The sequence below is a fragment of the Equus quagga genome, chromosome 3 (assembly GCF_021613505.1).
Source record: "Equus quagga isolate Etosha38 chromosome 3, UCLA_HA_Equagga_1.0, whole genome shotgun sequence".
Classification (NCBI taxonomy): Eukaryota; Metazoa; Chordata; class Mammalia; order Perissodactyla; family Equidae; genus Equus; species Equus quagga.
In genome coordinates, this window is record NC_060269.1 from 98143382 (window position 1) to 98156889 (window position 13508).

A 13508-nucleotide genomic window follows, 5' to 3' on the forward strand; every position below is an offset into this window, starting at 1 on the left:
ATCACATTTTCTTGTATATTTTTGTGTCAAAATTTCTCACACATAAAATCAAGAACTGAAAATAATCATAACTAGGACCTTTTAGGGACCAGAAACCGAGAAAAGAATGGAGGATGTAGCACCTGTTGGGTAGTAATCTGGAAAATAAAGATAGGTGCATTTTAACACTTTATAGCTACTAAGCCCATGATCTATAACAGTATTTCTCAAATTGTAGTGCACTTCAGAATTACCTACAGCATTTATATAAAACACAGATTCCCAAGTCTGGGGACAGTCTGGGAATATGTATTTCTAAGAATTATCTCAGGTGACCATGAGGCAAAATCATGAAGCAAGAAACCTTGCTCTATAATATCAAGAACAGAACAAACTGAAAATGCAAAACCAAGTTAACATAAGAGGTAGAGGTCAAAAGAAGATTCTGGTAAGTTAATGAGAGGAGCTAGATTATTGGGGTTCCCAGTTGCTTCAGGAAATTGTAGAGGAATTAAAGCAATTAACTCTGACTCTGTGGAAACAGGAATGGATAATGTCGCTTTAATTGTGGGGAGGACAGGCTTCTGTGTTCTAGACCGTCTCTCGACTTTTTTTGTTGTATAAGTCCAGCCCAAAGATGAGGACAGTTCTGACTCTTGGAACTTTTAAGAGCCCAGGGGAATTGATTTCAGAAATAGATGATGATGGAGAAAGGGCTGATTGGTCTACCCTTTCCCCTTCAGTCAACTTCAGCGTAGTGGACAGGTTGTTCTTTAACAGTGTAAGTCAGACCATATCACATCTCTTCTCAAATCCACCAAATCTCTCTCCTCTCACAGTAAAGCCAGAGTCTTTTTTGCTGGCCCAAAAGAAAAGACGATTACTTCCTCTCTTCATCTTTTACTAACCCTCCCCTCCTCTTCTCCATGCTGGCCACGCTGGTCCCTTGCTGTTCTTTAATGGCATTAGGCATGCACTGGCCTCAGGGGTGCTTTATTTGTTTACTTACTCTGTCTGGAATACACTTCCCCCAAATAGCTTCATGGTTCCATCTTTACTCAAATATTACTTCTTCATGAGGCCTTTCTCAGCCACCATATCAATAGTTGCAAACTTCTCTACACATATATTTACGCACACACACACTTTCTGCCCCTCTTCCTTGCTTTATTATTCTCCTGAATACTTATCACTAACATACAGCAAGTTTGATTGATTTATCTTCCTTGTCATTTGTCTCCTCCACTGGAATGTAAGGTCCATGAGGGAAGTGATTTACTCTGCTTTGTTCTATAGTGTCCCCAGCATGATGTAACGCCCAATACATAGTAGGAACTCAAAAAATATTTAAGGACGGAAGGAGGGAGGAAAGAAGATGAATATAAGGGCACTATGTTCTGTTCATGCTTCGTTCTGATAAAAATGAAATCACAGATGTGAAACTACTGTGACAGAAAGCTAGAAGTGTTTTCATGGTGCGTGTATTTATATTATAACTTTTGGAATTTTGAAGTTCTGGGAAAATACCAACTTTGAAGTTATTTTATTTCTTATCTCATTATCACGGCTAAATGGATAAAGCCCACGGATGAATGAAATAATGAAAATGCTGACGCCAATGTTTAAAACCTCTGAATTTATTTTTAAGGAAGAGCCAAGAATTGGATGTGGGGTGAAAGAGAAAGAAAGAATTGAGGATAATTACAAAAGTTTTGGACCTGAACAATTGGAAAGATGGAATTACATTAACTGAACTAGGAAAGATATTTGTGGATCAATAAATATTTGTTGAACGAATGAATGAAAAATTATAAAGAATTTTTGAGGTGTGTTGCTTGATAAAAGGTATAAATGAAACTGGACATTTGTCTGGACATTCTAACCAAAGGCAAGTTGAATTCTCTGAGAAATAAAGTCAGTCAAACCTTGAGGGATAGCAAGAGAAAGAAGTCCATTTTTAGTTCTTAAATGAACTTTTAAATATATTTTAATTTCAATTTCCTTTTTTGAGGGAGTGTCTCCTATTATATGTTCTTTTTAGATCATCCTTCAAAGTCAACTGAAGAAAGCAAATGAATAAAGAAATTATCTTTCTTCTTTTTCTTCAGCATGGGCATCTTTCTTCTTTTTCTCTAGTATAGACTCCTGACTGTAGTTGATTCTTGTGTTCATTTGCAGAGCAGAAACGGCTAAAGAAGACAGACATTCCGCTACTGCATAGGCTCCTACAGGGACCTTCCTCAAAGAATGCTCGCATTTTCCTCATGGATAAAGATGCAGAAGAAATTAGCAGAGATGTATGGATACCGTCACCCTGAATCTGTCTTTACTTCCTCCTGACTCAGCACCTCTCACATAAATGTTACACTTTCTTTCTTTCTTTTTTTTTTTTCCTTTTCAGGTGGCTCAGTACATTAACTTCCATTTTTCTCTCCTGGAATCCATCCTTCAAAGATTAAATGAAGAGGAGAAAAGAGAGATTCAAAGAACGGTAACGAAGTAAGTCAAGAGCATGCACGCCAGGTGCTTGATCCTTTAATACATTCAGTGAACAAAATGTGTCCAACTTTTAATACTCTTTTTCTCCTTCTCATTTTCAGATTCAAAACAGAAAAGGCTATTATACTGAAATGTCTTCAAAGTAAACGGGTAGTGAAAACAGAGACGACAGTTTAGCGATGCAGGCTGCTATTGCTAAAACACTTTAACAAAATTAGAGAGATGTTACTATTTGATGAGTGCATAAATTCTATACTTGCACTCATACAAATATATATGAACTTGAATCCGTAGAAATTGAATGTCAAAGAAGCTTGTCTCTCTTTGAAGTGATGAGGTTAACTAGAGTTCACAGTTGGACTGAAATGAGCTTGAATTTATTTCAGTAACTGAAATAAGCATGGATACTGTGTATTCCAAATAGTTTTTATAGTAAAACTCAATGAACTTGAATTTAAATGGCACCTTCAGATATCATGCAATTTAAACTTCTTTAGCTTGAACTCTCAAAAGAACTGAAATTCAGTTTCAGTTCAGAAATAAAAACTGTCAGCCCTTGAAACAAAATGAAGCACATTCTTCCTCCACCAAGGCATCTGGTGGTGACAGTGTTTCACAGTGCCTTGAAGACTCTAGCATTTTCATAAAACCCAGGGCTGTCTTTAAATGGGTGGATGACTTTTGGCTATCTGTAACATCAGAGCTATCTGCCCTTTAGGAAGGAGAAGATTGTGGACTCTTCTAAGAAATCCAAATTGTAATTGTCTCAGCCTGACCCTTCTTTTTTCATCTGTTCGACTGATGACTTTCAAAAGTGTTAAGGTTTTTTTTTTAAAGGCAGTCGAACTAATTTTCTTTATTGTTCTAAATAAATATAGCACAGAGACTTAATATATTTCATCAACTAGGCCAAGACTTGGCACACAGTAACCATTGTTGCTGAATCAATGCAATGGATAAGGCAAAGCAGGTGTCACTAATGCCAGGCAGGGAATCGGAGCTCTGCCCTTTTTCTCTAGGACAACTTCTTCTACACGATGATGCCCAAGTACTTACAAGTCTGCTAAACTGATTTGGAAAAAATACACTGAAAATGCCACAAGTATCATTTGTGATTTTATTTATGAACTCTATATTGGAATAGAGTTTTATGCAATATTCTTCCACTTGCTAAACTACTTCCATTTGCATTCCTCATAAGCACTGTACTGTTTGATTACATTACATGTTACATGTGTTAAGGGATAAGGTTGTATGTAATAAACCCACTTGGAAGATTAATTATCAAAATAATGAAACATTTTTAAGACAAAGGTATTACTTCTCAGGTCACCAGAACCTAACCTGGATGAAAGTAAAAGTGTGCCATGACCTTTTCAGTACTAGGAAATTTCTTTTATTGAGAAAAAAAGAAGCTTGCTTCTTTATCTTTTCACCTATCAATTAATAAGAAAAAAATCTCGTCTCACTAAAATAAGGCAAATGTAATAGTTAAAATTCAATATACTTATAAAAAACAAAGTAATATCAAGTACCCACCATAAACATGACAAAAGATTCATCTTTAATATATTGAAAGTCTACAAAATGCATGAGAAAAATACCAAGTCTTGGATAGGAAAAAAAAAAAGGCAGATGGCACAAGAAGTAAAATCATGGAAGAGGAAATGCAAATGGTTGCTAAGTATGTGGGAAAGTTGTCTTTTAAGACTGATCAACTGTATTAGTCTATGGCCAATCAGGAGACAGAAACCACACAGTAATTTAAACAGGGAAAGTTCAATATAGGGATTTATTAAGCTGTGATGATAAGAGAGTAACTATAAAGATGGACAGAGAACTCAAAAGGGTACCCTAACGCTGAGGAAGAATACCCTAAAAAGGAAAAGCTTGGGAGGAGGAGCTCAGAGTTCACTGGAGAAGGTATGGTTGCTGTGGAGAGAGGCGAAGTTCACTGGTTGCCCAGGCCAGAGCAGGGGCACAGCCATAGGGCAAGCAGGAACAACCCCTGGGGTGTGGACCAGCTGAGGCAGGTGGGCAGGTGTGCAAAGGGACTTGGGGCTTCTCTGCAGGCACAAGGCCCAGATCACATAGTGTCTATGTCTGGAGGTCCACAGGAAACAAAGTTTGGGGGCCCAGGTAAGCTGAGGCTGAAGGCTGGGCAGGAAGACAGGGCCGGGGGTGCAGCTGCAGGTGCTGCTAGGACTGGGACTGAAGGGGCCTGCTTTGCAGGAACCTGGTACAACTCTACGTATGACTTGGGCTGTGGCATCTTCTAGGCTGCATGAGACAAAGGTTGGGCAAGTGGCTCACTAGGTGGCCAGCTCCACAGGGCCCTCTCTGGGAGCATGCACCAAGTTGAGAAGATGTGCAGAGCAATAATTTGAGCTAGGACACAGGCCTGCACTGGAGTTCCAGGCTCTGCCACCATGAAACCAATCAAAAGCTGGAAAAGAAGTTGGGGGAACAAATGCTAGAGAAAGCCGCACCCTACAGCAACTAGCACTGAAGAAACCACTCTGGGCATAGCAGTGGAGGAAAAAGTCAGCTTCCCAGGAGCTTGGCCAGCCAGCCCCTAGGAAGCAGGAAAGAGCAACTTCCTCCTACCGTGTTTCTTCAGCGCCCTCTACTGACAAAGCATGACATCATGTAGGCTGCAAAGGAAACTTGTTTAAAGGCTCTGTATCCATTTTCACAGAGCCAGAGCAAAGAGTGAATTTGCAGTAGAGAGGCAATAAAATAATATCTAGCATGTCAACAAAACACACTTTGCTATTAAATTAGCAAAGTTTAAGTGATAATACTGGATACTAAACAAATTACAGTGTGATGGGCACTCAAACTACTGGTAGAAATAGAAATGGATATAACTTTTCTCAAAAGCAATTTAGTAGAAAGTTCATCCTATAATTCTACTTGTAGGATCCTATCTGGGAATAATCAGAAATACAAAGACACCATGCAAAGATTATTATTATTTATTGTGATAAAAGGAAGTAAATAGCCTAACTGTTTAAGAATAGAAAAAGAGATTAAAGAAGGAAAGAAACATTCACCCACAAAATGTTAGGAAGCTCTTAGAGTTGTTTCCCAATAAATTTTAATTATGGGAGTAAATTCTCCTTATTTATCTAAATAAGAATATACATACAAATATTCAAAAATATTTATTATCTGTAGGATATATGTGTTGATATATATATTATTTGTACATATACACTACAAACCAAAAATAACATGTTAAATGTGATTATGTCTGGATTACAGAATTATGGGTGATTATTTTTCTATACTTATTAAATATTATGGGTGATTATTTTTCTATACTTATGAAATATTTTATAATGAACATGTGTTACTTTTTAAACCAGGAAATAGAAAAGTTATGATTCAAAAGTTACCAACAAAAAAAGTAGCAAGTACATGCAAGCACAGAGTTCTACTAGATCAAAAAAGTTCAAATAAACTATTTAAATGAGATATTAACATCACTACAGTGGTAGTTTTAAAATCTATCCATAAAGTCTTTGATACTCCTCCTTTCAGGAGGTGGAGCCTAGTCCTCCTCACCTTGGACAAGAGCTGGACTTAATGACTTAACTTCTAAGGAAGAGAGAAAGACAGAAGTGACAGGGTGTGACTTTGGAGACCAGGTCATAAAGGTCACTGTGGCATCTTCCTTGCTTGCTCTCTTGGATTGCTTGCTCTGGGAGAAGCCAACTGCCATGTCTGGAGCAGCCCTGCAGAAAGGCCTACATGACAGGAATGGAAACCTTCTGCCAAAAGCCAGCAAGGAGTTGAGGCCTCCTGTCCACTGCTATGCGAGTGGGCCACCTGCTAGCCTCAGGCAAGCCTTCAGATGACAGCAGCCCTATCTATTGTCTTGACTACAACCTCATAGAGACCCTGAGCCACAAAACCCAACTCAACCTCTCCTGGATTCCTGATCCTCAGAAACTCTGTGAGATAAAAAATGTTTGTTGTACTATGCTGCTAAATTTTAGGATAATTTGTCACATAGCAATACATGACTAATGTAATTTCTGAGACAAAAGTCTTTTCACTTCAGAGTCATCATTGCATAAACAAGAATATCAACTTTTATGACAAAACCATTCATCCTTGTTTTAGGTGGTCCAAATATTTCACTGCTAGTTATATATGAGTTCAAATTCAATTCTGGATAATACGGTTTACTTACTAATGGTAGAGGACCTGTCACATTCATCTTTGTAATATTTTGCTGTACTTAATATTGCGTCTTGTATATAGGATGTTCTCAATAAAAATTGATTGAATAAAGGACTGAATAAATTAGTGAATGAATGAATAAAAGAATGAGTGAATGAATTCTAAAATATTTTTATAAAATCTCCTGCATATATGCCTGCTTTTTCACAGATCTGATCCAGTAGCTAAGAAGTATAGAATCTTTTCTGTATCATTTTCCCTAATATAGTGGTATATTTTATTATCTCTTGGCCATATAGAATACTCAGTTAGGCAGTGATACTATGGAATTTTGTTTAGGGCTCTTCAGATTGGCTTCAGGAACTGAAGGGGAAAGAAGTCCATTTGCAAGGTAGTTGATGAGGTGGAAAGACGGCAGGTGTATCTATTATGTTGAGATATCTACATGTGAAAGGGAAGAAAGGAATAGGATGCAATTAGGGCAAAACCCTTCAATGGCATCCATTTGTCTTCTCAATAACAGCTAAGCTTTTAGATTGAGCCATTTGAAATTGTCCATATTTGACCTACAAAAGCAGCAGTTTCATATTGTTCAAACTAACAGCACTTACCATTTGCCAAGCACTATTTTAAGTACTGTATGTATATTAGCTCATTTAATGTTTATTACAGTCCCATGAGGAAGTTACTCTTTCAACCTGATTTGATAGATGAGGAAAGTAAGCCATGGAGAGGTTAGATTTGCCGAGGTCTGCAGAAGAAGAGCTAGGTGGGATTTGAACCTACAGCTCCAGAATCCACACTCTTAACCACCGTAATATATGTTCTCACCCTAAACTACACTCCTTCAATCTGGCATTCTTTGTGTGTCCTCATTTGTAAAATAGAAATATTAGTACCCACTTCATTAGACAGTTGTAGGAGTTATAGGACATAAGAGGTATGTGATAAATATTAGCTATTGTTACAATTAAACTGCAAGGTGTCCCCACCCAGCACTGTAGCTTCATCTTCCGCTGAGTCTTACTGCTCACAACTACTTCATTCTTTTTTTTTTTTAAAGATTGGCACCTGAGCTAATGTCTGTTGCCAGTCTATTTTTTTTGTTTCTTCTTCTTCTCCCCAAAGACCCCCAGCACACAGTTGCATATTCCAGTTGTAGGGCCTTCAAGTTCTGCTATGTGGGACGTCGCCTCAGCATGGCTTAATGAGCGGTGCCACGTCCATGCCCAGGATCCGAAACGGCGAACCCCTGGGCGGCTGCAGCAGAACGAGCGAACTTAACCACTCAGCCACCGGGCCGGACCCGAGGACTACTTCAACCTTGTCTTAAAACCCACCAAAACGAATCACTCCCTATCCCCTCTCACACTCTACCACACCTCCCTCTGTTGAAACTTTGCCCATTTTCTAGTCATTGGCCAGGGTCACTTCCTCCATGACGTTTCCTGGTCTCTCGGACAAGGTGTGATCTCAAACTCCTGCACACCACATTATCAGTTAGTTCTGCTTTTGTGACACCGGAAATTTGAATCTGCCCATTATTATAATTCCTTTTGTGCTTATGTCTTGTACAAATTCACTAGTGATCTGGTCTTACCGTATTCATAGTATTCTCTGCAGCACCCAGCACAGCTTATTGAACACAATAGATACTAAAAGTTTATTGGATTTAATTTCCTAGTATATGAACATGTTGAAATTACTAGAGTGAAGAAAAACTAAGATCAAATGAAGAGCACTATAAGGAGGATTAAATTTTTTCTCTAATCAAAATAATTCATTTATTTAGTAAGCATTAAAATATTACTGCTTACTTTTACTTTATTACACACAAAAAAATGTAGAAAGATAAAAATAAGCCCAAATGATAAGTGCTTTCTGTCATTTATGCCAGGATTTCCAAGGAAAAGACTGCTATTACAAATCATCATTGAAAGCCCAAATTAATTTAAATATGTTAGGACTCCGTGGTTCCAAAGTCAGCATCACATACATAGGGTAAAGATGAAAAGCAAAACAGTTATGAAGGTAACTTTAGTATAAAGCATATTTCATTCAGTTCATCAATAATCATTTTCAATAGCAGGAGATAGACAGATAGAACCCCCAAGTGGCATTTGGGGTCTTTGTCATTCCAGAACCCAGTGGCCAGTTCCCAGTTCGATGCAGCAGCCCCTTACATCTACCTGAGGCTTTTGAAATACCCCTGGATCTCATATTTCTGTTGCTGCTTCTGAGAAGCAGAAAGCTCGTGGGGGGAAGAGGAAGAATGACAGTGGGTTGAAACAGGGTTACAATAAGAACCTTTCTCTGCTGAGTAGGAATGGGGGGATTTAGTGTCGACTGGCAAGTGTTCTGGAGTAACACTGTGAGTAGCTGAAAAACTTTGTTGATTCTTCCCTTATTTTAAACATTAGACGTGTTTCGTTACTCATGAAAAATAAAATGCAGGTCTCGGCAAAGATCCTACATTGACATTTTCAAGGCTCATTTAGCCTTGCAAGAGAGACTGGCACTTTTCCATCAGTTTGGACCCCTAGGAAAAAAGCAGATAAGCATATCTGTGAGAAAGGGAAGACATCTAAATAGCTATGATCCCCAAATAGAAAATCTTTAAGACTTCCTGTTGTACGCCTGAGATGGGCTGTAACGTGCCTGCTCCTGGAGGTCTCAGAATTTCTCACAGGCCTGGTCCCTCAGTTTAAGGACTTAATTGACTGCTATGCCTGTCTCACTTTCAGGACCCCAGATTTGGGATAAACAAAAATTGGCTTCCTCCTCACAAAAATATGGGACTCTTGCTGCAGGGTCAAAACAATCAGTATCAGCTTCTCATTGCATTTCAAAATCGCTCTAGGCTAATTCCATGTGAAATCATTACACAATCAAGGACAGAAATTCAAGAGGGAGAAAACCAATAAAATTGATCAGAGTATCTCTACCGGCTCCATATATAGTGGTGTAGACTTCTACATTAAGTCCAGGAGTTTTCCCTAATTTTTACCTGTATAGTCCTTAGTCAAATAAAAATCATTTGTGGAAGCCAGCTAGATAGATAAAAGTGAAATCTTCTTTAGTTAAATGGGAATAGGACCCATAGAATGCCGCTGCTAAGATGCACACACACATCCTGGAAGAGAGAGAACTCACCCTCATAAGAGCCCCTGAGAGCCTGTGGAAAATGGTTAGAAGCCCTGTTAATTCAGTCCTTCATCCTACCCTCAAACAGGACTACAGCTAAATCATCTAGAGAGACTGGAATCTATTTAGTCTCATTTTTAAAAATTCTTCTGGAGTTTAAGATATCCTTGCTTCTTTAGTAACCTATGACTTTTTAAAATCAATCTTCAGGGGAAATTTTCCCATAAGCTTAACCTCAAGACTCACATATTTAATCTTGTTCATAACAATAGTGGAGGAAGACGTATTTCTCCATATCAACTGATATTCCTGACTTCATTTATTCCATAGTTCCTTGGGAAATGTCTAATTTGTTATGATAAACACTGGGGGGTGGGGAACAAAGTTTCTGTTAAGATAAGGTAGAAGAAAGGCATCTGAGAAGACTCCTACAGTAATGAGGAATGCCTCACATGAAATAGGAAGTGACGATAACTCCACATCTTGAGGTAAGGCCTGAGCAAGATTTTGAAATATGAAACATAGACTCAAATGATGGAAGGTAGAGAGCAGAGAAAAGAAAGAGGAAACATCTTCCTTATACCGAGACCACATTAGCCATTCTTTGATTTCCTATAATGCTGGACGTGTTGGGAGACTGCTAACATGTCACCCATCCTAAGACTTTGGGATAAACATTACCAGTCTATTTCTCCCTATCCCTTGTGACATGTGTCAGTGCAAATAATCAATAACCAATCTATAAATAAGAGTCATATTTAATGAGCTAATACTGAGGACTAGTCTGGAAGTGTTATCCTCCCCAGGGAAGAAAACACTTCAGAGAAGCTTGGTTTACAGCTTGGTTATATACCCTTTCGGAACAAAGAATATGCATCAAGCATGACAGGAATACAATTTTTTTCCCCAAATCATAAGGAGATGTTTTGCTGCAGTTCAACACATATACAGCAGGTCAACTTGACCGTGGTTCTCCGGGAAGAAAAGCTTATCTTCAAAGAAGTCCTGGTATTGGCGTCAGAGAAAGGGAAACATTCATCCCTGTCTTTAAAGAGTGCATTCTTTGCTTTGGGAAAACGTATGAAGCAGATGTACAATGCATGTTTGGTGGGCCATAAGTCAGGCTGCTCTGGGAAAAACAAGTTTTAGGCTGAATCAGATTTAAACCAAAATGGCTTCCCCATATACCTCAATATGTGAAAAGTTATTATTATTTTCATCACAGATGAAAAGGATTTCATTTTCACAGTGGCCAGAGGATCATTAGAACAGGGGTTGAAGAATGCAGAGAGGAAAGAAAAGTGAGCAGAACAATGTGCTATCTGTGTACTCATCAAGCTACCAGGAGACTGTTTGCTGTAATTAATCTAATTGTATATAGCTAACAAGTAAATGATTTTTCATTAGATAGTAAAGTTGTGTGACCTAAATTGCTAAGAATATCATGGTAGGATGTGAGACAGAAAATTCATGGAGGAGACCTGGGACAGACTGCTCTCCCAGGGGCACGACTTGAGGGGCAGAAACTCGGATACAGGAGGTAACAGTGTCTGAGCAGAGGAATGCAAGCATGTAGTTAAAAGAAACAAAGGAGCCTTTACAGTCAAAACAGGCTTGGGCTGGTTAGGACCGGGGTTAATTTTAGCAATGGCCCTGGGAAATATTTTCACAGGTAACAATTTTCATGATGCCTTAATTACCTTCAGGGGCTCCTTTCTACCTCTTCAGCTAAAGTGTACATGTGCTTATGTTAAAAGTCACATATCTATAGTCTAGTCAAGGGTAAGTAAACTACAGGTGTCAGGCTAAATTGGCTCCACTTCCTGTTTATGTAAATAAGATTGTATTGGCATATGGCCACGCCCATTTGTTTACATATTGTCCATGGCTGCTTTCTGGCTACAATGAAGAACTGAGTAGTTGTGACAGACTGTATGAACTGCAAAGCCCCAAATATTTACCATCTGGCTGTTCACGGAAGAATTTTGCTGACTCCCACACTAGCTGATACATGAAATGAAAATAATCACCTATACACTAGAGTCCATTTATTTATTTTAAAGCCTTTCTACCTTTTGTAAAGCATTCAGAAAACATATCTCTGAGTAACAAGCCCATATCACATACACAGGTAAACTCATTTGCAGAAGGGTCTGTGCCTGCAAATTCCCAAGGGAGTTTTCTTGACGTGTTCTTGCTCTTGAGTATGAATAGTACTTGCTTGAACTATTTCATCAACAGCATGACAGGAAGATTTCTGTGTGCTTTTCCCCACACTTTCTGCCTACCAGCAATCTTCAACTTAATAGTTGAAAAACCCAAATATTTCTCCCTTCCCTATTTTCTTTTAGGATTTCTCCCCAAATTAAAGGAGAAAATAGAAGCTACCTGAAGAATATATCATGTTAATCAAATTTTGCTAAATTACTTCTTCAGATAAAAATGCTTATTATATGTAATTATGCATCATCTCTAAAGTTTGGTCACGTTTACCTTTGTATGGCTTTTCTAAAGCAGGGATTCTGTAATCTTAGTGTGCATCAGAATCACCTGGAGAGCTTATTAAAACAAAATCAGTGTTTTCCACCCACAGGCTTTCTGATTCAGTAGATCTGGGGTGGGATCTGATAATTTGCATTTCTAACAAGTTCCCAGGTGCTGCTGCTGCTGCTGGTGCGAGGGCCACTTTAAGAACTATTTTTCTAAGGTGAAAGTAAATAATCATAAATTGTTCCCTCCTCCCCTCCCACCATTTTCATATGTCTAACTTTTAGCGAGAAGTTGGAACTAAGGATGGTAACAGAAATAATTAAACAATTGGAAAGTAACGTGTTTATGAAAAAAATGAAAGAATTTGGGGATATTAAATACAAAGATAAGACCGGAATATTTAAAGAATAGCCCTATATGAATAGGCTTAGCAAAAAATGTGGGAATAGATGATCAAAATATTTTGGAATCTTTTCATCAAGAATTTGTGTAAGTCTTTGTGCTCCTATGTTTGTGGAAGGAGTCTAAGTTTGACAGAGGGGCAAAGGAATAATACCTAGTGGTTTCAGGAGTCTCCATGGAATGAAGTTCCCAGAAGTGAAGAGGCTCAGCCAATTGGCAGGCTGTAGATGTCCCAAGTTAGCCATAAAAGACCAACTGCTCCAGGGACCTACAGGCATTTTCTTTGTTTTCTTTTCTGAGATTATAATAGTCAATTATATGAACCTGTTCTGCCTGTTAAAAGAGAAAGTGGGCAGGTTTGAAGACTGCCTTTCTAGCTATGCCTATTGGGAGCATAAAGCATTTTTAGACAAGACGGAAGACATATTTTGAAAAGAAAGCCAAAATGAAGAAAGTTCTAAGGAGAAAAACAGTGAGCCAAAGCCAAAGTTGGAACATTGGCAAGAGTAAGAATGAAACATAAAGAAGTAAGAAACTCAGCCATACAGGGTGAATCTGGATCATGCAAAGACGAGGCATCTCACATTTCATGAAATAATAACATGAATTGTAGACGTTAGCAGGTTCAACAAGAAAATTCTATTCACAGAAATTCTCTCCTCCAGGTCAGTGGGGAATGATAATTAAGGCCTGAGACATTTATCTATCAACCAACAGAATATAATATAGAAGAAAGTTAACATGAATTAGCAGAAATTTGGGCAGGCTGAAATGATGGTTTCAAAATAACGCATGAAATTTAA

The 13508-nt window shown here is 38.3% G+C and overlaps 2 protein-coding genes across 8 annotated transcripts in view; one reads left to right on the top strand and one right to left on the bottom strand.

Moving 5' to 3' along the window:
* The window catches only part of RASSF6 (Ras association domain family member 6), a 54453-nt gene extending 47681 nt beyond the window's left edge, over window positions 1–6772 (top strand). For 5 of the 6 annotated variants that reach the window (XM_046656764.1, XM_046656762.1, XM_046656766.1 and 2 more), the window contains 3 exons: window positions 2158–2276; window positions 2381–2478; window positions 2580–4096. In XM_046656764.1, the coding sequence (XP_046512720.1) occupies window positions 2158–2276; window positions 2381–2478; window positions 2580–2655 (293 nt within the window). In that variant the 3' untranslated portion in view covers window positions 2656–4096. Of the gene's footprint in view, window positions 1–2157; window positions 2277–2380; window positions 2479–2579; window positions 4097–6024 lie in introns of those variants that run through there. The other variant, XM_046656765.1, reaches the window with a different exon arrangement.
* Window positions 6773–6931: 159 nt separating this feature from the next.
* Window positions 6932–13508, bottom strand: part of LOC124237288 (alpha-fetoprotein-like) — a 42886-nt gene continuing 36309 nt past the window's right edge. The window contains exon 14 of one of the 2 annotated variants that reach the window (XM_046656760.1): window positions 6932–7110. In XM_046656760.1, coding sequence (XP_046512716.1) covers window positions 7015–7110 — 96 coding nt within the window. In that variant the 3' untranslated portion in view covers window positions 6932–7014. Of the gene's footprint in view, window positions 7111–8438; window positions 9209–13508 lie in introns of those variants that run through there. The other variant, XM_046656761.1, reaches the window with a different exon arrangement.